This window comes from Dermacentor silvarum, chromosome 1 (assembly GCF_013339745.2).
Source record: "Dermacentor silvarum isolate Dsil-2018 chromosome 1, BIME_Dsil_1.4, whole genome shotgun sequence".
NCBI lineage: Eukaryota > Metazoa > Arthropoda > Arachnida > Ixodida > Ixodidae > Dermacentor > Dermacentor silvarum.
In genome coordinates, this window is record NC_051154.1 from 261,361,081 (window position 1) to 261,387,249 (window position 26,169).

At 49.0% G+C, this 26,169-nt stretch overlaps 1 protein-coding gene across 3 annotated transcripts in view; it reads right to left on the reverse strand.

Moving 5' to 3' along the window:
* LOC119437102 (LIM homeobox transcription factor 1-beta) overlaps positions 1-26,169 on the reverse strand; it is a 231,371-nt gene that overhangs the window by 96,494 nt on the left and 108,708 nt on the right. For all 3 annotated transcript variants that reach the window (XM_037704174.2, XM_049660288.1, XM_049660290.1), the window contains exon 3: positions 21,455-21,764. In XM_037704174.2, the coding sequence (XP_037560102.1) occupies positions 21,455-21,764 (310 nt within the window). The remainder of the gene's footprint in view (positions 1-21,454; positions 21,765-26,169) is intronic.

The following is a 26,169-nucleotide window of genomic DNA, read 5'->3' on the forward strand; positions in this document are numbered from 1 at the left end:
CGCAAGTAAAAATGTAAGGCGCGAGGAATGGTATGCGATCGGTAAGAAAAGGCGATGCGAACAGAAGGAACCGACGCCACAGCAGAGCCCATACGTTTGCGCGCGTTGCGGGCGGGAAACGAGAGAGGAGAAAGGAGACGAGGAGGAGCTTCTTTCGCGAAATCATTTCGGGAAGATTCCCGCCACAGCGGAGGACGGAACGACGAGAGCAGAGGAGATAGCGAGCAAGCGCGCCCCTATTCCGGGCGCCGTTTAGGGGACGGAAAGGATGAGACCAGTCCTAGACGGAGGAGGAGGAGCAGTTACGTGTGCCACGCGGAGGAGCGAAGGGCGCTGGCGAGGGTGGTCGTCGGGAGCACTTGTGTCCGCCGAGGAACGCCACGAGTCTCGCTGCGGGGAGCGCCAAGGGAAACGGGGAAGGCAAGGGGGGGACTCCGCAATGGGTGACGACGCTCGGTCTCCACGGCAACGGCGACGGCCGCGTTTGACGGATGCTCCGGCGCCGCTGTGTCCAATCAGACGCAGCCGAGGAGAAAATCGCAGCGCACCTGTCTCGCCCTCGCCCGGTTAGCCCCAGCCGGGTCGCGCGATCGTTCCTCGGTGGCAGCGGCGGCGGAAGAGCAGCGAACCGAGCCGCGGTTCCCTTCCTTCCCTCCGACGTCCGGACCACGGCTGACTCTCGGCTGGGGAAGCACAGGTGACGCCGGTCGCGGTGCGGACGGAAAGGGAGCGCCGCTGTGCCCCTTGGGCGCGTGGTTAGTGTACGGGGATGTGCAGGTGGTGTTGAGCAGCAAGGAAGCAGCATTTCGTCTCGTGAATTGCGAAGCTGCAATGCGCGAAGCTGTAATACGCGAAGCCGTAAAACGAAAGCACAATAATCTGCACTTGAAGTCAATAAGACGCCCCACGAGAAGCGATTGAGGAAAGCACATGCGTACTCGGCTAACGCCCTTAATAACCGTCATTCAGTTTTCCAGTGCTGGAGGAAGTGCTATTTGTACCGTCCAAAAGATTTGAGGACAAGTTTAAGACAGAAGGCTGATGAATCGACCATGTGCCAGGAGGAGGCTAGAGTGGCACAATGCAATGATGTTTAAAGCTAATGACAAAATAAAGGAGTATGGAAGCGTGTTTTTAGATGTGGCGTTGACGGCCGTGGAACGCTTTAGTCTTGTTAGGGCTGGCAGCGCTGTCTGCCCTCCTACCTGGAAAGGCAACTCAGTCGGTAAGCGCCGCTTAAGGAGCTGTTAAGCAAAGCATGGAAGCACCCGAGTGGTCTACGCCTTCTATTGGTGTGTTATATTCTTCAAAACTCATAGATTGAAGGACGTGGAGCAAGAACTTGACAATCTCATAGCGAACAAATTTGCTTATAGTAGAATACCTGTGTTAATTACATTGCGGAAAAGCTGAAAACGGAAATTGGGGAAGGGGAGGGGGGATATAGCTCGCCTGTATGTAATTAAAATTTCGAATTAAAATTTATTTCTTCGAGAGGAGGAGCTGGGACAAAAAGTTCTGATGAACTTGACAGGGGACGACCGCTTTCAGCCGGACAGCAGTGCAAGACACATACAAAAAATAAAAATAACTCATTAAGCCTAAAAATGCATACGTACAATAAATATAAACATACATAATTGTAAACAAATATATATACAAGTTATAAATACACATATGCATTATATTACAGCTAATGGTTCCATGCACGCCTTCATCAATGTAACATTGCATGCCGACTAACAATCACTCTCTCAGTGCTTCGTTTTCGCGATGACTCTCCTATTCTGGAGGGCAGTTTTGTATCTAAGCCTTTCCTCTAGCACGCATGTCAACTGCCCTCTAATGAAATCGCTGTTTGTCAGACACACTTACCCCCCCCCCCCCCCCCCCCCCCCCTCCGACTCCAGAAAGTGAACGGCAACGCCGCCACTAGACCGACGTGGTCGTCACTGCAATGAATGGCGATTTATAATGCGAAAATTTCGCGACCAGGCATCCTCGTATCTACTCGTCTTGACTGGAGTAAAGGCGCGCGTCTTACAAGCAGCGTGTTGTAGGAATTATAGAGAAGCGTTGTTCAAGCGCAATGTCTTCTTCAGCCTATAGGTGGCGCTGTACTCTGGAGTCGGACTTTTGCTGCGCTGTACGCTGCAGCAAAAGTCCAGAAACAACGCAGCACGCCGTAACAGAATGCCAAGATATTCACCCGGAAAGACCCGTATAGGAAACGTCCACCTTCCAAAAGCGCTGGGATAAAAGATGTGGATAAAAGGAGAGTCGCTTCAAGCATAGGTAGAGATAGAGAGAGAGAACGGAGGAAGGAAAGGCAAGGAGGTTAACCAGACTTAACCTCATAAGTGAACAATATAGATATAGAGGTTTAAATGAAAAGCGAAAATATCGAAGGGAGATAGGCAAAATGTTGGATTGGTGTGCATGCTTATAATACTGATTGGCTCAAGCAGGCAAAGTAACTATTTATCACCGCCCCGTTTCAAAGGGGATGCCAATAATTTCTATCATCAAGGAAGAGTTTCGAGTCGAGGCTCATTTGTGAATACGGGATTTAGGCGCTGACGTGAAGCCTTCGATAAGCCACAAGCTTGTTTTCGCATTTGAAACTGGCTTCACTTTTCTACATATTTCGGCATCATGGCGCATATTGCACCATGGCGCATGGCGCAGAATACGCGCATATTGTTATTACTAATAGTGATGTGTGGGGTTTAATGGCGCAATGGCTAGCTATGGCCAAAGAACACCTTACTTATTGTAATTACTTATAGTGGTTTTTGCCGAGATGCAACTACGTTGTCCGGAGCAGAAGATGATCTAGTGACGCCGCCATAGATGTTACGCTTGAGATGACATCAGTTCTGGCAGCAGCCCAGCGGCACGCGCGTTCTTCTTGTAAATAATCTTGTAAATGCTCCTCCCGGTAACAATTGGTGGAGGTGCGAGGTGTCGACCGCCGTACCCCTCGACACAATATTCGCGTCTCGATCAACGTATTCGTACACATACGTAAGAAGATCGGCGTTCGCTCAACGTAATAACCATAAACCGAAGATTTATCGCCAACTTCATACCTCGGCAAAAGAGAAAGCGATTAAAAGGCAGCTAAATCAGAGGGCGTATATCAAATCGAAGAAAGGCAAACAAACCATTGGCAGAAGCTAGTGGTTTGTCATGGTTTAGGAAACCGAGCGAACGGAGTGCACTTACCCAGCTCAAGACTGCACCCCGCTTTTTATACCCTTCGCCCACGCGTGGCTTTCACCTTCAGCCCTAAAGCTGAATCTATCGGTGTGTCAACATCGATGCATTAAAATTGAAGCACGGGTGGTCCGGCGACGACAGTGCAAACATCGCGGAACGAGCACCTTCACCGAGGGGAGCAGATAGAGATACAAATGCCGCCAGTGAAATATATATATGTCTAGGCATTAATTCGGATTAAGATAACCCCGAACAGGTGGAAACTTTGCTAGATGGTGAAGAGAAACCGCTTACCTTGGAAAGTAAAAAATTTAACGAAAAAAAAAGGCGGGGGGGGGGGGGGGCGAGGGGGGTCGATTTATTAAGAGCCAGGCTATAACTGGAATGGTGGTGGAAGGAGACTAAGCATGGCGGAGGGCGAGTTCTCATTCTCATTTTCTGCAATGCTGTCACCAGCCTACGTAACCTCCCCTTTCTTTAGTGCCTCCGACGGTGGACGCAGTGTTGCCTTTTGTTAGTTCCCGCGTAGCCGTTTCTTCGTGCGCCTAAACGCGGGCCAACATGTGCCCGCACAGAGTACGGCTTTCACGGGGAGCTGTCGGCTTTGGATGTCATTGGCTTTGCTTCCGGTCGAGGACGGGGACAGACGATGGGAGGGCTTTTACGACAGGTCAAAAAATAATAGAAGGAAAGGAGGGGGAGAGAGAGCGTAGGTTAGAGGATTTCAGCACAGCCGTGATCCCCGCCAGGCTCTCGGGTGGATAGGCGGCAGGTGAAGGTAAGGGTGGGGTGTTCCCCTTCGCCATGGACTCGAACCCTGACCCCCGAAGCCTTCCTAGTTTACTCCCCCGTGTCTTTTTTCTACGCGAGAGACTATAGATGCGCCCATTACTCCTACCTACACTGCATGTCCATTGCTGCGAGTGAAACAAAACATGGGTGTACATAAAAAATAAAAAGTTAAAAGAAGTCCAAACACTCTCCGCAGCCGGTCGTGGTGGGTTCGGATCGTTGCGATGCCGTGACAAATTTATATGACTGCGACCACGTGCGCCCTGCCCGTAAAGAAAAAAAAACAAAAACAAAAACCAAAACAAACAGGCGCTCAGGCAGCAGGGCACGACACCACACGAGATGGAGGGTCAGAAATGTCCATTTCAATGAACCGGCTTTGCTGCATTATTGTTTTTTTTCTTGTTTACAGGGGGGGACGTGCTTGTTTGACTGCGAACAGCGCGTGGGGTAGCTCTGATCTTGATGGACGTGTCAGCTATACTGTGCTGAGAATGTTGCCCTGTTGATACCTATACTTCCGTCAGCATGTAAGTAGCTTTTATTAACCCTTGAGACAGACCACGTACTGTTCTTTTTTTAAATTTTGGAACTAACACGTAAGTTACCCTGGAAACTCATTTTTACTGGCTAGGAATATGGCCCGGAACAGGGGACTTCACGAAAGCAAAACATTGTGCCCTTTTAAGCTACCAATGGTGCCTGTTTATGATTTGCTCGACATCTCGGCCCGTATTCATAAAAACGTTCTTACGCTAGAGACGTTCCTAACAGCAAATGCCGTCCAATCGTCATTTTGAACATATTAGTTGGCCAAAAAATGTTCACCGACGATTATGATACTCCCTAATGCAAAATTTGAGTGCAGCTCTATACGTGTTTTCATTTCGCGATATATTGGCTGGCGCGGACAATCTGTTTCGTGCGACACGTTGCAAATGGGGCAAAGGGTGACGCGATTGCCTCGCGAATCGGGAGATCGCGAGAGGCAGTGCGTGGGTGACGCGTGGGTGCGATTCACAGCCAGCCGCCGCCGCTGACAGACCTTGGTTCATGCAGCGCTTTGTTTCCATACTGACGACACGCGCTACTCTGGCACCATGTCGTAGCCATCGCTGCCGCAGAGCCCGTCTTGCGCGGTACTACGCTTTTCTTCTCCCGCGTTCGTCATACCCTCCTCCTCCGCTTTCCTCCTCGCGTTCTCTGCGCTATCGCCGTCTTTCATCCCCTGCTGCGCTCGTTCGCTCGGTTACGAGGGACGCCGACACTCGCCGCAGGAACGGGCGCCTAAGACTGCACTCTAAAAGCACGTACGAATGAAATCTTTGTGAATTCAGTCCTTCCAGTGTTGTGGTGATCTGTTTTCTTCATGCAGCACAGATGCACACAGTGTAGCTTCAAGTGAGTTTCGTTGCACGTAACGGTCGTCAGAGAAACAAATTTGCGGATGGTGGTCGCATGCAAGAAACGCTCGTCGATGATCTTGTTGCTGTAATCTCCCCATAAGATGGTGTGGTTTGTGCTGAAATGTGACACCAATTGTGACACAATTGTGACTCAATGTGACACCAATGCGCGACAAAATTTTGCGCCCGGTGAGAACAATGCACGGAGCTACAAAGGAAAAAAAGAAAGTACTACTGACTGGTATCACCTACATGACTCGATTATGGAACTTTGCGACGTGTTTCCATGGCGTCGATTGCGCAGCAATTTATGCCACCTAGTGACACACGTGCTTTATTTAGTGGACTGCTTTGAACCGTTCCGTATATTTTCGCCGCCATGGATGTATACAAATGAGCGAAGTGCCGCTACTGCATCACGGCTTTGGCTGAACATCACTGGGCTCACTCGGGACACCCAAGGTACTTCCTTCGCGTTATGATGAGCTACATACAAATCAGAAGGAATTAATGGAAATACTTGGGAACCTACATAGGTGTCCATAGTACTGCAAATCTAGCCTGGACACTTCACATTGAATGATGGTGGTGATGATGACGATGATGACTATTTATTGGCATCCCCTTTGAAACGGAGCGGTGACAAATAGTCACCTACCCTGCTTAAGTTAATCAAGTATGCTATACGTGTTTTCTCAATACATAATCAATAGAGCTATCAGCATGCTTGGTTGCTTACGTCGCAAATTTTTCATGGCATCATCATCTTTAACGTTACTACTTTACAAATCACAAGTGCGGCCTGAACTATAGAATGCGGTGCAGCTGTGCAGAAACCATACCATGAATACATCGAGCTGAAGCAAACGTTGATACAGGCGCGCGCTTGTTATAAATCAAAATGTGTCATCTTCGTGGACACCCTACCGGATGGTGTCAACATATTTTAGTCGAGCACTGAAACTGCCGTAGCGCCTCCTGGCCCGCGCTGTCGCCCCATAGCACACAACTGGCGTACTGAAGACACTCACATAATAGTTTCTTCCTCAGTTGTCCCTGTAGGGCAGTGCATGTGTGCCTATAGCAGAACTTACCTTCAGGTTGTATCTGATCGCGGACTAAAAGAGAAATGAGTATATCGTGCAAGCTGATGTGGGGCGCGCCCAGTTACTTCACGTACCCCTCACGACGCAGATACTTTGGGCTGCTTATACTTCAGCCATTGTAGCGATTCTTCGTCAATGCATAACCGTTGAACTAGTCGGGATGGTTAGCGCGTAGGGCGTAGCTTCGCTGGTAAGCAAAATGACATTCTACTCCGTTCTGAAGTTCCCGTAGATGGACATCAGACAAAGCTTTCGCTTGAAGAACTAGTGACATCTAAAGTTGTCAAAAGAGAGACAGAGACAACGAGATCAATGCGCCTGCTTTTACGACAACGCTTTCTGGCGTTGATAAGCTGTTGACACTGCATGTAAGGTAATTTTTCCATCTGCATTCCATTGCGGACAACAGCCGCTTGCCTTTCCTTTACGGAAATTTACGCCCAAAATAAAATCCGTGCCTCCAACTGCATTCTACATTTGATACGGCTATGTAATGTAATAAGGTAAAATATAATCTGCGAAGAAATTTGAGAATTCGGGGATAAACCTTTGCATCAACAAATTACTTCAGGAAAAGGAAATTAAGAAAAAAGCTCACTGCTGTAATTATTTTCTTCCTATCGCCCGCGTACCCTTTTGGCTGACCTATCACGGACGAAGCCCATCATTGCAAGCTAGACGCGCGCTATCCAGTGATGCGTGAACGCGCAAACTGTAGCACGCGGGCAAAAAAAAAAAAAAAAAGTAAACCACACAAACGAAACGCGTGCGAGCAACAGCCACGGCGAGTGGTGCACGCGCCATGCCGAATTGTTCGCTCCATTTGGTGCGCCCTCTTCCCCGTCGACCCTCTCGCTTCCCGCTTTTTCGGCTCTCCAGCCGGTATCGCCGCGCGCGCGCGGCTAAAGGAAGCGACACCACCGGTCGCGCATTTCGGCAGCGGCGGCGACCGGATAAATGACAGTCAGCAGCAAAGAACCGATCAAACGAAATCCGCTCCAACTTCTCTCGGCGCTTTACCGCCCCTGCACGCCCTCTTACCCGGGCTGATATTCCTCCGAACCGGCTGCGTCTATTTCGCTCCGCGTTCCGTACTGTATACTGCCGTTTCCCCCGCGCCTACCGCCCGCAAACGCGTAATTCTGCTGGCAACCCCCCCTACTTCCACCCTCCCACGTCGTACAATGCTTCCTCGCTCGCTTGAAACAAGCGTGTAAGGCTGTGCCTTTCGTTTCGCTAACCCCCAAAGGCCGGCTCACTCCTTTTGTCTTCTGTACTCCCCCCTCCCTCTACCCAGGCTCCCGATCTTCGCGCTTTTCGTCCCGTTCGGGCGCGCAGCGCAGTCGCGAGTTACGCAGCGGCAAAAGAACGCCAGAGCCCGCGCGACAGCGGCGACGGCTGGAGCCAGCGAGCGGCAAGCGGTGAGACGAGGAGGCAGCGTGTTGCGCCACGGCTTTCCCAGTGCAACGGAGAAGCGTGGGGGGGGGGGGGGGAGGTTTAGTGGGAGAACGAGATGAGGAGGGAGTGACGCGCTGTTTCCCCCCTCCTCGGCGTTGCTGTTATACCGCCGAGCACTGGCGTCCCATTTTCATAACAATACCGCTTTGGGCCCGCACCGCCGCCAAAGCGTGCGCTCCGGATCGTGTTCGAGACTCCCCGCCACGCTCGCCGAGTCGATCGCTACTGCCACTCGCGGGAGGCTGAGGGTGTATTGCCGTTCGTCAGTGCGAGCGCACGTGCGCGCGATTTGAGCGTCACGTGCCGCGTGGTCACGCGATTTTGCGCCCCAAGCCTGCTTAGAAGGAACCGTGGAAGGAGGAAAAAATATATAAGAGAGGGAATAGTTGTCGCTGGGAATAGCTGTCACGGCACACGCGACGACGGCGAGGACAACAGTGAGCGACGGCGACTACCGCTGGCCGTCGTTCGCGGTTTGCTAAACTGGGCGGCGCTCTGTCATCAGTGGTTGATTAGAATGGCAAGAGGAAAGGAAATCGCACTTAAAAAAAACTATAAAATACCCTTTCTTGTCCTGCGTGCATTTTTTCTATGCGCCGTGCGTCGTTCGCTTCGTAGAGAGCCTGCGTTCCGATTTTGTGGGAGATTGCGCACTGAGAGAAAAGGAGGACTTTTATGAGCTCTTTCTGGAGCGTTACAAAAGGGTGCGTTTTCATCGCGACCGTTCCACGATTATTTAATTGGGAAATAGCAAGTCGTGGGGCGGCCCGCGTGCGTTTCGCAGTGCGGGAACAACGACGAAACGTTGAGCCAAAGCTTCTTCGTACTCAGGCCTGTCACTTGCCGCCACGTTGTTTGAATTTCAAAATCCCGGCCGCCTTTCCCGTTTGATCTACGGCAAACAAAAGCGCTCCACAGTGGTTTCGTATCTTTTCACGATCAGGCTTACGTGGTCCAGGCGTGTCCGCAATTTCTCTGTGCCACGTCCAGGTATACTACTTGTATACGAGGAAATCGTCACTGTCATCGGCAGGTCCTGTGGCATACGCGTATTTCAGCTTTTCTAGCGAAAAAGTGAAAACTGGTATTCGTATTCGTTTGAGAGGACACAGTTCTTCCACTGGGTAAGAAAAAAGAAAAAGAAAGAAAGAAAGAAAGAAAGAAAGAAAGAAAGAAAGAAAGAAGAAAGAAAGAAAGAAAGAAACTGCCTGTTAAGCTAAGGCTACAAAATGGCACACTCAAGTACAGTCTTTGTCAAGCGAATGTAGGCTACTCCGTGCCTTCGCCGTATGCGTATTTCGGCTGTGCGGTGCTGTCCCCGAGGGGCGTTCCTGGCAGTCCAGACATCTATATGGTCAGTATACCGTCTTTTCATTTCCCAGGGCCTTGGAACTAGTATAACATTCCAGGAACTCTCGCCAGTCGCAGGCAACGGAGCCCGTACGCTTTTAACAAACACTCTACATATCACTCTTCGTGAACATACTCGTATGCAGTGGAAGCTGCTGGTGGCGCGTTATGTGCGAGCCACCGGCGGAATCTTGAGCACTCGTGCCAAGGGGCGCTGTATTGGTTTTATTCAGGTACAGCTTAAGTGAGAAAAACAGGGAAAGTTCTTCGGCAATCGCCTTTGTGAATGGCGGAAAGGGCGCTTTCACAAATCTCTTGGCGGCCAGGCGCACGTGCCATCACACGGAATAAACTTTCAACTTTAGGCCGGGTCACTTACGGGGAGATGAACCCGGATAAAATCGACGCGAGTTGGCGAAAAAACAAATGCGCGTGTTTGATAGAGCCTGGTGACATGCCCCAAAACTTTCTAGCCTTAACATTTAACGACCGTTACGATCTTAATCTCCAACGCCGATAATCGCTTTCCGGCTCAACGTCAACGCGAAAATAAAAGCGATAAACGACGCAATACAGCTGCGATGAAATAAATTGTTGTCTTTCACCTTCGCTGTGAACGCAGTGGTTTAAGATTTATCAGGAGTAGCTCAACCCACACAAGAACTGCCCCATCATCAATCATCAGATAATAATGCAAAAAAAAAATAATCCACTACTGGCCGAACCAAGAATCGAACCTTCATACCTAGCTCTCTATTTTTTTAAACCTGCGATCTACTGATTGAGCCATGTCACAAAATCAGCCAAGTATACGAACGAGCTACTGCTACTGATTTATTTTACTGGCGAAGCACGACGCGCATGGAAGGTGGCGAAGTGTCCTGAATTCGAAGAGGCGAAACTCGTGAGTTGACGAATATTTAACTTCGAGTAACTTCATCCTCAGTAGAACGAAAACGAGGAATCTGGCTTCAGTGGCTCAGCGTGTATGACGTTCTGCTGCTTTTACAAGACGGCGGCTTCGATTCGTAGCTCGTCAGTCGAATTCCGATGGGCGCCGATTGCAAGAAAGCAGGTATATTGAGACTTCTCTTCAGCTGCGCCAGCTATACCCTGAGCCCTCGACTCGACCTCCATTCCTATAGCTCGGGCCTGGCTTTGGAACGCAGAGTCCCAGCAAGTACACGAGTCATGGCCAAGACCGTTGATCAAGACGGCCTAAGAAGGGTGAAGAGAACGGGCTACAAACCCTCAGCAAACTTCCTGGTATACCGAAATCTCTCTCGAATACTATGCCTAGGACGCAGTCGGGACAAAGATCTACCAGAGACATTATGTCACCAAGAAAGCCTTCGAGGGACCGACGAAAGCAAGTGGGTCTAGACACTCGGGCTTTAGGTGCAGGCTTGAGCATTCACGTAAGCTACTTCGAATAACTTACGCGTATAAATTATTTCGCAGTTGCGTAGTAAGTTGGCAACAAAACTTGAGTACTATAGCGTGCTCTTTTCTGGCTATGGGCATCGTCGCTCGCGTCGCTACACCCCGGTCTTGGAAGCAGCCACTGGGCGCACCCCTCGGCTTTCCCGGCGGGCGCACCGACAGGCAGGCGCAGAAAGCAGAAGAAAACGGGGAGCCGAAAGGGGAAGAGCTGTTGTTGGCTGCCGGCGGGGCCGGTGGCTCCTCTCCCCTGCTGCAGCCATCGGAGGCCCGGCCTTTTTCAAAGTCGCTCCGCTGTCGGACAACAGCTCGTCGCGGAGATGGAGCGAGGCACCCCACGCGGCCCCGGCTCCGTTCGTGGCGGTGCCACAGCTTGGGCCCTTCCCCCTTCTTCTCTTCCCGTTCTCCCTCCGTCGTGTCACTCCTGTCCGCAGCTTTTGTTGCTGCCCTGCGCGTGGCGTTCCGGTCTTCAGCTTCTCAGTTTCTTCCTGCCTTTCTTTTTTATTATTTTGCCACTTTTGCTAGCTGCTTCACGTGCCGCTCACCTCTTTCAGTTTTCCGAGGGCCTTGCGGTGTGTGCCAGTGTTTCGCGCTGCTTATCCTGCTCGCCAGTAGTTGCGTTTCGGTGCTTGCGCCAGAAAAAGCTGCCGTCTCCTAAGGTATGCGTCTGTCTGTATGTATCTCTCCATTTGTAATGTATAAGTCTTGCATACTTCGATTTCAGGCTGTCGCAACTACATGGGGAGGCCTAACTACTAACCTCTACTTTCTGGTATCTGCGCAGGAAATACAACAAACAAACAAACAAACAAACAAACAAACAAACAAACAAACAAACAAACAAACAAACAAACAAACAAACAAACAAACAAAAAGCAGTGAGGGGGGGAGATAAACATGATTCTATGTCAAGCAGACAGGCTGCGGTAGAAAAAAAAAAAAACAATCCACGAGCCATCTTAATGTAAACAGTAATCCTTACGGAAAGCTAGCTTTTTACTTCATCTCATGTATACTACTTCTTTCGTAAGTATCTGGAAATTTATCAAACACTCGTCCGCAGAAAGATATGCAATTTATGCAGTTATAAAGAGTTCCAGTATGCATTACAAGAAATCAAAACAAGACGTATTCCTGAAAATCATTCATCGCAAAGTGAATTACTAACACGCGATATTGCTTACGTCAGTTATCATCTGCCACGATGACTGCTGAGCAAAGTTCGCAGGTTCGGTTTCTGGCTCGAAACGCCCGTGTACCAGACCTTCGGTTGCGCGATAAAGAACCCCAGGAGGTCACAATTTAACTGACCTGCAACTTCGCCCTACAGTGCCTCTCATTCTGAAATTACGGCTTTGGGATGGAAAACTTGGTATTTAGCGTTTCAATTTGATCGTTAGTTGGATTGATATAGTGTGACGATATTCTCAGCAACCGTTGACATTTTGTGCAACACTGAGAACACGCTTTCTGTGAGCTGTATTGCACAAAAAGACGTTAGGTTGCCTCGTTCATTTAATACCTAGATGTCATTTTTATTGGAATGTTGCTGATATGCTGCAATGAACATGAAACAACGAGCTAAACGATGCGTCCTGAATTACCGATAATGCGAACTTGGTGCACACGTGCGTTGTTTATTATAGACACTAGTACACTCATAGTGTTTGTTGTAAATGAGTACAAGAAATAAGTGCATCTCCGATTAAAGAAATTACGCGGAAATGTAGCACCTTTTCGATTAAGAAAGATGTTGCTACAAAGAATGGCTCGTAACAACGGACGTTCCCATCAATGGTGAGAACGAACGGGTTGAAAGTGACGCTGCCCTCCAACAAAGCTTTGCATTCTTACGAACGAAAAGATGGTGTGGGCATGGCCCAGGGTTTATATTTCACTCTTTGACATTACAAGCACCTGCTGCACAGGGTACACATTTGCGCGCGCCTGTGTTAAGAAGGTTGTGGGCACAATTTTAGAGCGCAGCTCTTAGGCGCCCGTTCCTGCGTGGAGCGTCGGCGTTCCTCGGTGTCGTACCTTGGCGTAACAGAGCGAACGAGCACAGCGGAGGATAAAAGAGCGAACGCGGAGCGCAGCGGCGGATGAAAGACGGCGAGAGCGAAGTTAGCGCAAGAAGGAAAGCGGAGGAGGAGGGTGCAGCGGAACCATGGGGAGGAATTGCGGAGGGAGAGAGTACAGCGAAAGGGTGAGGAGCAAAGCGGAGTGCCGCACCAGACGTGTCCACGGCGGCGACCAGACATGCGGCGAGTGCGTCTAAACAAAGCGCTGGCGTGGGCTTCGGACCCACTGCGCATGCGGTACTTCGCCTGCGCCGCGCCGCTAAAGAATGCGATCCACGCATTCCCGTGCTCACGTTTTCTTTCTGAACAATGAGCCACGCAACCGGTGGAAATGCTTCGTCTGCCACTGCTGCTAAAGGTGCATTCACACGACCGGACGGAGGAGGAATTTGCGCAGCGGATGGCGTATCACGTGACACGCGCGTCATCAAAACGTGCCGTCCTCGCCTAGTCCGGCCTCCTCCGCTCGCGGTCCGGATTGAAAATGCTCGCCGGTATTTCCGTCCGTCCGTTTGGCGGTCGTCTGACTTCATTTAGCATAGTCAGCGTCAAATCTGTCAACATTGGACGGATTGGCGTGTCTACGATGGCGTGTTGTCGGCTTGAAGCCACGTGTGTTTTTGTTGTGCAGCAGTGACTGCATGTGCATTTGTTGTGGTGTAGCGGGAAAGGCGAGTCGTGGTTGCGCGCACATTTCTATTTACTCAGACCGCGCAACCTGCGTAACCTCAACATGAGTGAGCAGCACAAGAAAACGCTAAGTGACGAGGCAACGGTCACTTTTTTGGCTCTTGTTGAGGGATTCACAGCGCTATATGGAATATAGAGCACGCCGATTATGCAAATGCGCAGCTGCTAAGCGTTGGAGTCGAGAGTAAGCACGCGGATTCTGCAAACGGCGCTCCAGCTGTGGGAATGCGACCTAACTCGGCTGCGCCGGACTCAAGTGATCACGTGACTGTTTGGCCCGTGGAGCATGCGGGATTTTGCCCTCGCCTGTGTATCCACCTTAAACGAGCTGCCCGAGCAGAGGCTCAGCGCCGCCGCCGAGAGGACCCTGTCGCTCAGAATCAATTTTTTTGCCACATTATATTGCGAATTGAAAACACCTAAACCACTGAGCTCCAAATTCGCATTAGGGAGTATCGTAATCGTCGGTGAATTTTTTTTTGTCGTACTAAAGTTTCTCAACGGAATAAAACGATCGAGTGGAGGCTTCTGTTGGTGCGCAGCAGCGAAAACTAGATTTACGTTTTCATCGCTTTCTGAGATGTTCCCACAGGGAAGCCAAACTACCGGCTTGAATTCGTCATAATGTACCACCTGCATCTACTGCCATAACTAGGGGCAGCGCTGTACATTTAACACTGTTATTTACAGGAAATCAAGGTCGTATTATCGTACACCACAAATACCAAGAAAAATTTAAGTTTCGCTAGATATATATCGAACATTTTTTTCCCTTCTCTATATACAGGGTAGCAAACCAGACCTCCATATTAAGTACCTTTATGCCTTTTCTCTTTCTCTCATCTCTTTCAAACCTTTTTGGCAAAAATAATGCGCATAGAAGATGGCGTCGTGCGCACCATCGCAAATGCAGTAATTTTGCTTTGGCGACTGAATAGGTGTGTTGTTTTTTTTTCATTCGAAATTTCTATTAAAGCTTCATATTGAAGGCACTTCGCCACAACTACGTTGCAAGCGCAAAACCTTCTATTGAGAATTAATGCAGCACGTAAGGTTTTCTCCACTAAACTGTATACAAAATAGAGGGCGCGGACCAAACCGGCATGAGGCTTGCAGGGCGCCGTGTTGGAGTGACGATCCTTCTACAAAGAGAGATCATGAATATTTTCGGCGTCTCCTTTGCTTTTAGTAGACTTTTCTATTGCGTGATACGCCCTAGATATGCGTTTCACCGCGATACGCGAATCAAAGAAGCAAAACAGTTTCTGCGCTGAAACCGAACCCCACCGCACTTTGTGCACCCCGACTGCGTGACCGCAGGTCGCCGCTGCGCGCTCAACCAAGCGCGACCCTTCACAGAAACTTTTCTTCAAAAACGCCTTCAGGGGAGGAGGGGGGGGGGGGACGCTCAAGCTGCGAACGCGCCATAGAAAAACTAGCTGGGCTACTGCTTATCATCTGCGCCTGGGCCTTCTATTCTTTCCGCATGATCGCACTTTATTTTCAAAGCTACCTCCGCCCAGACAAGCAGAAAGGTTTATACGGTATCTTGTTGACCGCGAGCTGAGCTTTGAGGACCACTGTTGAAAGTGGTTGACCGAATACGCGCGTTTGTTCCAAGTTCACAGGCAGCCGCTTTTTTCCAGCACTGATGTTTCTGGATCGCTCTATCCGACTCCCTAGCTGTCTCGTTTCTGATACATCAGGCGTACGGAGTGGGAAAGTGTTATAATATATACCAAGCGTCTGCAAAAATCTCCAATGGAGTGGTGTGTAGACGGGGCAGAATTGTTAAACAATTGAATGAGGGGGCGGGAAAGGCGAATTCAAAGTTTAGAAAAAGACGCCAGACCATGGTTCAGCCGAGCCATAACAGAGATATTTAAAGGGATTTCTTTCTTTTTTACCTTCTTCCCACTTCGAGCGTTCTAGCATTAATGGTTCACTGATTTCATTGCCTTGCGAGGAACCTATAAGATGAGACTGAAATCGTCTCTCATACGGATTCTTTCTGCACGTAATATATACACGTAGCTGGCCTTGATTCGAGCTATATATATACAAGAATACAGCAGTATGCTGTGCAATCTTTTGACTTCACGTGTCAATACATAAAGGTGCTTTTTTTCTGCGTTATTCTTTTTTATATTTTTTTCTCGTAGCAAACGCTTTTTTTGTTTTGTTTAATAACTTCACACCGATGGAAACGCTAAGCTCTCAATATTTTTATACTCTCAATGTACTTTTATGCGACTCCGTAGCTGTCGACCTGGAATGCTGCTGCCCATGAAGAGCATATGGTAAGACGTGCTTATGGTAAGATGTCGTGCTACTTACGACGTCTGCGTCCTTTCCTGGTTCTGCACTTAGAATCAGCAGTACTGAACTGTATGCGCATACTCCAGGACTGGGTTTACTTCCGAAAATGTCCAAGTTTGCACATTAAATAATCCGTAGACAACGCGATGGGTATAAGACTGGACCCTTGGGTATGATTGATATTTCCGAGGGTTGGACGGTCACAGCGGGACGATTAAGTAATTTTTGCCACGGCGACTTTCTTCACATCTGTTCTTCGATCTGTACTGTATTCTCCTTTTTTGGTTGCTAAGTTGCCACATCGTCCGCGTTGTTTCGTGCATACGTACGCTGCATAAATTGGCGGAGACATGCGGAGAGAAAGACTGAGTGATCTGTCTTCCGGTTTCGACCGAATCACTTATGCATAGTCACCAAAGTCCGCACATATAGCCCCCCCCCCCCCCCCTCCTCCTGTGCTATTGCTGCTATTATATTCTTACCGTATGTACGACGTTCAAGAGCGTTAGAACAGCCGAGGTAACCAGAGAATAAACACGCACACAGCCCGTCTTGCACCGAGTCTTCTCGCACTGCTTAAGTACGCTTTATTATGAACTATCTCAACAAACTACTACTGCGAATATATGTTCGCATTCACACACTTGCATCCCAAAGACAAAACATATATTAGCCGCTCATCTTGACACAACTTTGCCTTCACCATCGTTCATTTTCTACGTAAGTACTATCGCATATCATAACTCAATCAGTAAAAGGGGACGCATAAACTTTGTTAACTCCCTCTCCCTCTCTCTGCGCGTGTGTGCTGTTGGGTGGTGGGCGTGCGCAGGGAGTGAAGGCTGGAGGGAGGCAGCATATCGTCAAGGCAGAAAAAGAATTAAACATGGACCGGTATTTTGTAGCGATGCGTTATGCTTTATTCTATACTATAGTCTTATCATCCACCGCAAATGGCCGGCTGATCCCGTTGATAACGTGAGCGGAGCGTCGCTCTGCCCACTGACCAAGCGCGAAAAGGCATTAAGCATCGCAAAGGCATCGCTACAAAATACCGGCCATGGGCACACTCTCCTACAATGCGCAGATGCACGCAGTGTAACCGCCTAAAGTCGAGAATGGGACCCGTTGAGGAATGCTTCTCAAATTTTATCCCTGCTGCACTTGCACTTTGAACAGCGTGGAAACAATTTCTGCGTCGGTATTTTACAAACCGTCATGTCTGTTGAAACTCGGTACAGAAGTACGCGCCCATTCCACGCGAAGGTGACAAGAACGTAGAGGTGAATGGCATCGTTACAACATGGTAAAAGTGTCGTAAGACACGGAGGAACGAGGAAACCAAGGATGGCTCTGCACTTGCAGATGTCCATTTGGCGTCTACTATAATATTATTGTTTGATGGTTTATTTTGGCAATAGGTTATGTTATCATATTATCATGTCATTGTTTACTTCTGCTGCCAAATTCACAAAGCTCTTCTTTCGGTAGTGATGTTTCCCATTGGCCTGTCGCCTTAGCTAATAATATGTCCCTCATCTTGATTGGCTGGCATCACACGGGCTTAGTTGTTTAATGTCTGCTACACACAGTACCTATACATATTTGAGTTCCTGTTTTTTAAATTGCAGTTTTTTGACGCCGTTAGCGAGCCAGGTTCATCGCCTTTGTGATGACCGAGGAAATTTGCGCAGATCAAAAGAGAAGGCTTCGTAAAACTGGCTTCCCTGCTTAGAGGGCACGTCTAATGCTTAGAGGAGAGTGAACCGAATAGATTCGATCAGGACCGAGACGATAACAGGACCGAGGAGGGGGAGAAGAAGTTATGGGAAGCACGGAAAATTCGCGCGCACAGGATCAGCGTTCGCGCGGGTTGGTGAATCTCCTCGCCTTTGTCTTTAAATTTCGCCATCACGCTCGCAGCCATCAGCGTGGTCGCCCGCCACTGCCGAAATCGTAAATCTGGCTCCCGCTAGGATCTCCCGCAAAGTGCGTTATACTCTCTGGTGCGCGCTCTTGGGCATCGCTTTTCGAGGGTCGACCTCGGACGTGCAGGCAAAATATATATACACCCACACTAGGCACGATACGCGCGCCTGGAGGCGAGAAGGCCGCCGTACCAACTTATGTAGCGCTGGCCGAACACAGACGAGGTTAGACGCGTATTTGGAGGGCGGGGAATTCGCATCGAGCGCGCGCCGGCGGGCGGGCCGATACGATTACGACGCACGCGCGCCCCCAGCGAAGAGGAGGAGGGAAGTGCCGTTAGGATCCAAATGGGCGCCCGAGATATATTCATGGGGCTGCGGGGAGTCAGGGCACAGGAGGCCATTAGGAAGGCACGGCATGAGGAGGCGCGGAACCATCGGGCCCATCGAGGCTTCGAATCACCGCTCGAACTCTGCCAATATATATGGCCGCCCGCGCCGAGGAACGATAGCGGGCGCGCAAGAGGTGCAGAGAATGGAAGAGAATTGCGGGACAGAGGGCCGACGACTGCGCGAAAGGGATGTAGTGTGTATAGTATACACAATGGCGTTTGCGAAGGGCGACTTGGCGCGTGGCCTCTTGAGGGGACGATGATGGGCGCTTCTATATATACGACCGCGTAACACTATACACATTGTCACGCACTCTTTTCGCGTCGGCATGCATCCGGGACGAAAGTGTAGGGTGAGGAGACACGAAAATAAATTTCTTGTTACTAATACCGCGCTAGGAGTTAGCAACTAGTGTTAACTTGTTAGCTAAAAAAACGAAAGAAAATGTTTGGCGAGAAGATAGAGAGATATAATTTATTAGAAAGGCAGAGAGGTCGACCTCAGCTAGCATGTTTGGTGGCGAGAAAGCGGCAACTATAGTTGGGAGGCAGACATGAGCGTTAAGTCCGGCAGCACCGCGCAGTATGCGACGAGTTTGAACGAGGAGCCCGTATATGTGCTGTTGTGCTTCCTGCTTAGATGACTACGTCGCGTGAAGGCATTTCGTGTAGTAATCAAAGAGGGAATAATTTGAGACAGGATGGGTAAATGAACAAAGACAGCGTTTTACTAGCAACGGATAGAGACCGATACGCATATAGTGAAGCGATAAAATACCGTGGAACACGCACATGCTTCGGCATCATTTTTATGTGATGGCTGGCCCCACTCGAGGGAACAGGTTTCCACGGAAAAACTTCGTATGCATGTGTTCATTATTTGGAAGTAACTCGCAGTTTACGTAACAATCTGAACATTTAAAAAAATCAGGGACTCAGCAACAAAGACCTTGTCCAGCTCGTGCCAGTGAGAGAAGGTCAAATAAGAGGATATCTGCATGTCAGACCCAATAATACATCTCAGACCAAAAAAAAAAAAACTCCATAGAAAAAAGCCCTTAATGCCACAATATGGCTGAATCACGTACAAGAGTAAACGGTGACACATACTCTATAGGTAGAAACCGATGGCATTATAGTTCCACTGGAACTTCAAAGAACGCTAATCGTGCAACAGTTGGTTTGATATATATATATATATATATATATATATATTTGAAGGCAGTAGTTTTTTGAATACCGTGTTCAATCAGTTGAAAAATGCGCAGGCGCACGTTGAAAAGCAAAAACAAAAATTTGTTGACCGAAACGTCGACCTTAAATGTTGGTTCACTGCTTTTCAATGTGGGCCTGCAATTTTTTCAAATTATATATATATATATATATATATATATATATATATATATCATCAATATCATCCTCATCACCTTATATTTATATCCACTGCAGGACGAAGGCCTCTCCCTGTGATCTCCAATTACCCCTGTCTTGCGCTAGCTGATTCCAACTTGCGCCTGCAAATTTCCTAACTTCATCACCCCACCTAGTTTTCTGCCGTTCTCGACTGCGCGTCCTTTCTCTAGGTAACCATTCTGTAACTCTAATGGTCCACCGGTTATCCGTCCTACGCATTACATGGCCTGCCCAGCTCAATTTTTACCCCTTAATGTCAACTAGAATATCGGCTATCCCCGTTTGTTTGCTGAACTGGTTAACCTCCCTGCCTTTCCTTCTCCACTCTTTCGTTCCTTTCCTCTGATCCACACCGCTCTCTTCCTGTTTCTTAACGTTAGGCCTAACATTTTTCGTTCCATCGCTTTGTGTGCGGTCCTTAACTTGTTCTCGAGCTTCTAACCTCCATGTTTCTGCCCCATATGTGAGCACCGGTAGAATGCAATGATTGTACGCTTTGCTTTTCAACGACAGTGTTAAGCTCCCAGTCAGGATTTGGCAATAACTGTCGCGTGCACTCCAACCCAATTTTATTCTTCTGTAAACTTCTTTCTCATGATCAGGGTCCCCTGTGAGTAGTTGACCTAGATAAACGTATTCCTTTACAGACTCTGGAGGCTGACTGTATATATATATATATATATATATATATATATATATATAACCACGAATGGATTCACGGCTCTGCGGGTATGGCATATGCTCGGGCAGCTATAATCGTGCCAAAACTGGTGTTTCATCGAGTGTTCGACTTGGCTTTCAAGAACTCGCAGAGAGCGTGAAATTTAACTCTAAAATCCTCGCATAGTCAGTACCTCTTCGTCAAATGCAGCTAAGAGTACGGCATATCAGTTCGAAGTACAAAAGTTCATCATGATCGTAGTCCAAATCTACACTCATGATGGCACTTACTGAGCTCACCAGTATTGTTGATCAATAATATCTAAAGTTATCGCTTTATGTGGCGGTGGATCCGCTAAGCCGGCGGAAACCGATATCTCCAAATGAATGTCACACATCTGACGCTCGTTATTTTCACGCCACCGCAGTTGACGACTGCGCTGATAGATGGCGCTCATCGCTCCAGTAAGTGTTCAGCTGGGGAGGTATTCTGTAAGAGTCCACCTAGTGGACATGTCCATTTCGTCTGCTGCTGAAGGGCTGATTGGCTGTGGCTCCTGTTGAAGTGCACCCCAGTCCAGCCAATCAGAACTTCAACAGCTGACGAAATGGACGTGTCCACTGGGTGGACTCTTACAGAATACCTCCCCTGGACACTACGTCGCGCCGAACTGAAAGCATACCATACAAAGTCATTGATAGAGAGTTCGGCTCGCGGATGAGACAACTTAACAGTCGCATGTCGTCGCTAATGAGTGAGCGGGGTGCCAAGATTTGTAACAATTCCATTCTCTATCCATTCTCTCGGCCATGATGGCAAAATGGCTTTGACGGTGAAGACAGCGTTCAGTGCATACATGACACCGGCGCACGTGACGTTTCTCCCAGGAGCCCTTTCACAAGCTGACCACGCCTCCGGAAACCAACGTTTCTCAACCTCATAATTTTCCACAAGCTATAAAGGTCGGCCGAAGGAGCGACAGCACCAACTTCTTCCACGAATGCTCGTTTCAACGAACGTTTCTGATTGTCGTTTTGTGTAACGCGCGGTCACTCGATAATTGCTCGTTTCGGCTCGTGGCACGTTATCATAGGAGACAGTGATAGGGGCAGACCATCTCTGTGAATGAAATGGTTTCACCTTGGCTCGATTATGCAGACAGCAGTTCGTTTTGGGATAGCAGAATCACCACTCACTTGTCGTAGTCGGCCTTGCAGAAGAGCTTCCTGTCCCGCGAGTAGCAGGACTGCTCGAGTGGCGCGTGGCACACGGAGCACTGAAGGCAGGCCTCGTGCCACGAGTGCTCCATGACGCGCAGGATGTACCGGTCCACGATCGGCAGCCCGCAGCCGGCACACAGGGAGGCGGCAGCGGCCGACGGATGGCTGGAAGCCGGCGCGGCCGTCGCCGGGGCGTCGTCGCCAGCCACGGGGCAGCCACCCGGTGCCCCCGACGATGACGAGGGGCTCTTAGAGCCGCTGCCCTTGCGCATGCGGCTCTCGGGACCTGCATGGTCCCAAAGCAACGCACCGGGCTCATTCAAGGTTCCTGGAACTTCATCGAGCTGCTTGGCTGCCATCGATTTCGTCCTTTCAGCAGTGTGTAATTGGTGCCCAAATGTAATTCGACTCTGAATGGGCAACTGAGGTGTAATGTGTAAGGTGCTAGCACTACTTAAATTTCAGCTTTATGCGGCAGCTCTCTCCCCTTCTTCCTGCAGGTAGAAAAAAAAAAAAAAAAGCACGTACTTAAGAAGCTTCGTTAGGCTTAATGGCTGAGCACGAGGTGCCGGTTATATATACGAAGGGTGGGAGCTCGTAAAGGCAATTTTTGCCGACAAGGCTTCTCTTTCATTGTAGTTTTGTAACTCACGTACCCATTTGGGTTACGATGGAAACGGGGCGATGTTCCAAAGAAGAGATTGAAGACTGTTGCGCATGTGTGTGTGTGTGGCGTGCCCGTACAAAGACGTCGTAACATTAACTCACAGGACACAACTGGAATCATTGAGTATGATGTTTATAGTAATATTATTTTGCATTGTGCGCGTTTACATGGGGTCGAAACCGGTGAGGGGCACTGTATGGTAGTCACGATGTTGATCGGTGTGGAATTAGGCAGTGCAAAACTACACTGATCATGTTGATATCTGACTTGAGCGTGTTCCATTGTGTCTGGAACTCAGTGTGTGGTCAATACACCCCATAGTTTAACGTCTGCAGCCAGAGAAGTGAGAGCAGCAGTATCAATTCAAGCAAATAATGTCGAATGCTGTGTCCTAATCAACGCCATTTTTGCGTTATTGTTATTGTGATATAAACTATCTTCTCTACCCACGTTGGCGTGATCGCTTCAGTGTCCGCTTTAAAATTTATGTGGTTGTGATAGAGGGATTCCGGCATTCCTGCGAAGGCGAAAGAAAAAGATGGCGCATACACGGTTGCGTACTTCCTAGATGCATGGCAGCTTGTTTGTAGAGAGCGAGAGAGCCTTGGTCTGTATTCACAAAATAGAGAGTTTGCTCACTGGCGAGCTTTCGGGCACCGGGCACTCATGATGGCGATCGGTGTAATAATAAGGCGATCACCGCTGCGATGAACAATCGCTGACGGCACTTGGGAAAGAGAAGTTCTGTGAATTTGAGAATACGGGCCCTGTACATATCGGACGTGCATGTCATATGATGACTCGTTATCAGCATAATAGATTAAGTGAGGAGGCAAGGAACGTTGTCAAAACATGCTAGAAGCCAACGGAACTGACAGAAAAGAAAAAAAAAACTTTCAATGAAGCGACTGAACGCGGTATCCTGTACCTGTATACTTTGTAAAAGGCTCATTTCAGTTGATTGGATACAGCGGTCTTTTGACTCTCGTCGTCCATTCAGCTCTTTATGCCTGTCAGAGATGGTCGCCAAGAAGATGTCTGGAAATTGTGCACATTTCCCGTCCTTAAAGAAGCAGCAGCTTCATCCTTACGCGACCACTATCCTATTGTACGACGAGGGAAGCGTTCATTATTCCCAGCCATCGGGAAAATCGCAAGATCCCATATCTAATTTCCCCGACTGCACGAGAGAAACTACACTGTTGTCGTTCCGCCTGACGTCCAAGTTAGGACGCCGGAAACCTCAACCAAAGGAAATAAATGTCCAACATGTACGGGCTTATATTCTTTTTATACGGCCGCCCGACAAAATGGCATCACCGAAGCACTCAGCTACACCAGCAGACTCGGGAACGCTCGCCTCTGTATCTGTCGCGCGGCCTATTGGATCCACACTTCTACAAGCCGAACGGCCGTGCACCCGCCCGCCGCCCCGCGCACACACGAATTCCGGTCACCCTCGATGAGCCACTCGAGCCCGACCCTTCTGCGCTCTCGGCTTGTGTCCCGCGTCCACTTCAAAGAGCAGAGGAAGAGAAGGAGCGTGCGAGCGGGCACAACTGGACAACGCTGGGTCGACGAAGAGTCCACTTGAAGCGGCCGGATGGGAAAGGTAAAACTTTCGCTCTTTTCACTCTCTCTCTCTCTCTCTCCCTCTACCGACACTAGAGTTCTCAGAGGTTCCCACGGGGAAAACACATGCCTGAGCGAGGCTGCTTGCGTTGGGTTCTAAAGGCGCAAACCTCAAGTACGTGTATAGTGCGCCATCCCAGTTCCATTCCTCGTTTCCCGGCCTTCCTTCTTTCTGCTTGTCATACCGTCGCGCACTCCCGGCCCGTTGCTATTAAAGCTCTCGACTCTAGCGGTGATCATCTTCGAAACCGATTGTTCCTTTTGGTCACCGCCTCTCTCATGGTTTCGCTTCCTGTTCCCCACATCAGAGACCGAGGTGGTTCATATTATAACCGCCGCGGCTGCCTCTACTCTTACCACTCTTTATAAGAGTTCGAATTTAGGAGTTCGGTAGGCTACAAAGCAGGACTCCATTTCTGCGGTGGCTTGGACAAAATTGGGAGCGATACGCGGTGCCCCTTAAGATCCAACATGGTTGCCAGAGTAGTGAGAACTTTGCAAAGTTGACTTTCTTGTGATATTACAGAACGCAAGTTTTCGGGAACACTCGAAAGCGCCGCGCCGTAGCTCGTAATATTTGTCGCATCACTGTGAACTCTCATCTGCGCATCGAGGCTTAAATCGAAAGGAAAAATGTTCCCTCTCTACAGATGGGACATGGTTCAAAGCAACGGGACAAAGGCATGCGGTTGGAGAGAAGCTGGCGTTAGGGAGATAAAAGAGGGTGTTTGCTCTTGCGGGGAACCGCACGTGGACAATTGAGCCAGCTCGAAGCACGCTGAAAGCGTTGTTCGTCTTGTTGCGGTTGAACTTCAAAGAGACATTGGAAATGAAACAGGACGGGTATTACAGGGCGGTGGGCAAAGGCCGCGCAATTCTCTAAATCTTTCAACTCATGCCAACGGACCCGTATTGCAATATCGTATGACCTAGCATTCCGTAAAACTCGACACAGGAAGCTGAAGTAATGCGGTCAGCTGGCTATGTTATGGCGACATAATCGGTATAAAAACGTTACACTACGTTTATGAAATTGAACGAAAAGACGACAAGAGGCGACACGAGCGAGGAGGCTGGAACGATCGGTCGTGGATACGTCCCAATAAGCTCGGCTTTTTGCTCCATCATCCATGCCTACATCCCTTTCAGCTTCCTGTCGTCGAAAACGATTTTAACTGTATAGTATGAGTGATGTCAGAGAACAAACTGGGATAGCCGATATTCTAATGGACTATTAAGAGAAAAAAAAATGGGGCTGGGCAAGCCATGTAATGCGTAGGCACGGATAACCGCTGGAGCATTAGAGTTACAGAATGGGTACCAAGAGAAGGGAAGCGCAGTCGAGAACAGCAGAAAACTAGGTGGGGTGATGAAGTTAGGAAATTTGCAGGTGCAAGTTGGAATCAGCTAGCGCAAGACAGGGGTAATTGGAGATCACAGGGAGAGGCCTTCGTCATGCAGTGGACATAAAGATAGGCTGATGATGACGATGATGAGTGGTGTCGCTCGAGGCAGAAAGAGCGATGGCGACAAGTTGCGACACAGGTCGCGTTGTGGGGCCGATCTGTTCGCTTCGCTTGTCTCGGCCGTTCAGAAAAGCACCGCTCGTCGCTCGGAGGTTGCTTGAAGCGAGGAGCTAACCCCACAGATGAACACAATCTTCTCCAACTAGTGCACGTGTCGCGATATGGGCGCCCACTCGGCGAGCGCAGCCCGGTGTGCATAACCGCTGCAACGACTGTTGTATCAAGGCACGTATTGCAAGAGTCGCTGCTGTTGTAGCTTTGTCGAGCGCTTTAATGGGGAACTACTATGACATCATCTCCTGTTACCAAATGGCATGTCCAGCGCAAGGCGAGATGGTTTCACAGCAACCAATTCACGTCCAATCTCCGATACCGATATGCTTAGCAATGATTACAAAAGCCTTCCCGTCACCGCTCTTGGTGATAGACTCCTCAATTAAAAGCATACCGAAATGGAAACTAGGAACCAGTCAGGAATTTGTTTTTCTGCGAGCTCCTGAAACAGTGTGCAATTAAACGGTTAAAAAAGTTACTCATTTACTCTCCAACATTTTTAGTCGGTAGTGAGAAAGTTAACAGAAACATGTACTTATGCGAATCGGTGTAACGCGATGCTTGAGCATTTGATATATATATATATATATATATATATATATATATATATATATATATATAGCACCAATGACGGCTATTCACGTCGCCTGCATCAGTTCGCGTACAGGAGTGACAGTTACCCCATGTTGAATCACTCGAATTGACAAACCCATGTGCTTTTGTCATCACTTTTTGATGCGAAAACGTGAAATGGCCCATTGAGTGGAAAAGCTGGCGTCTGTCGAAGGACCGCTCGGTGGCCTTGAATTGGA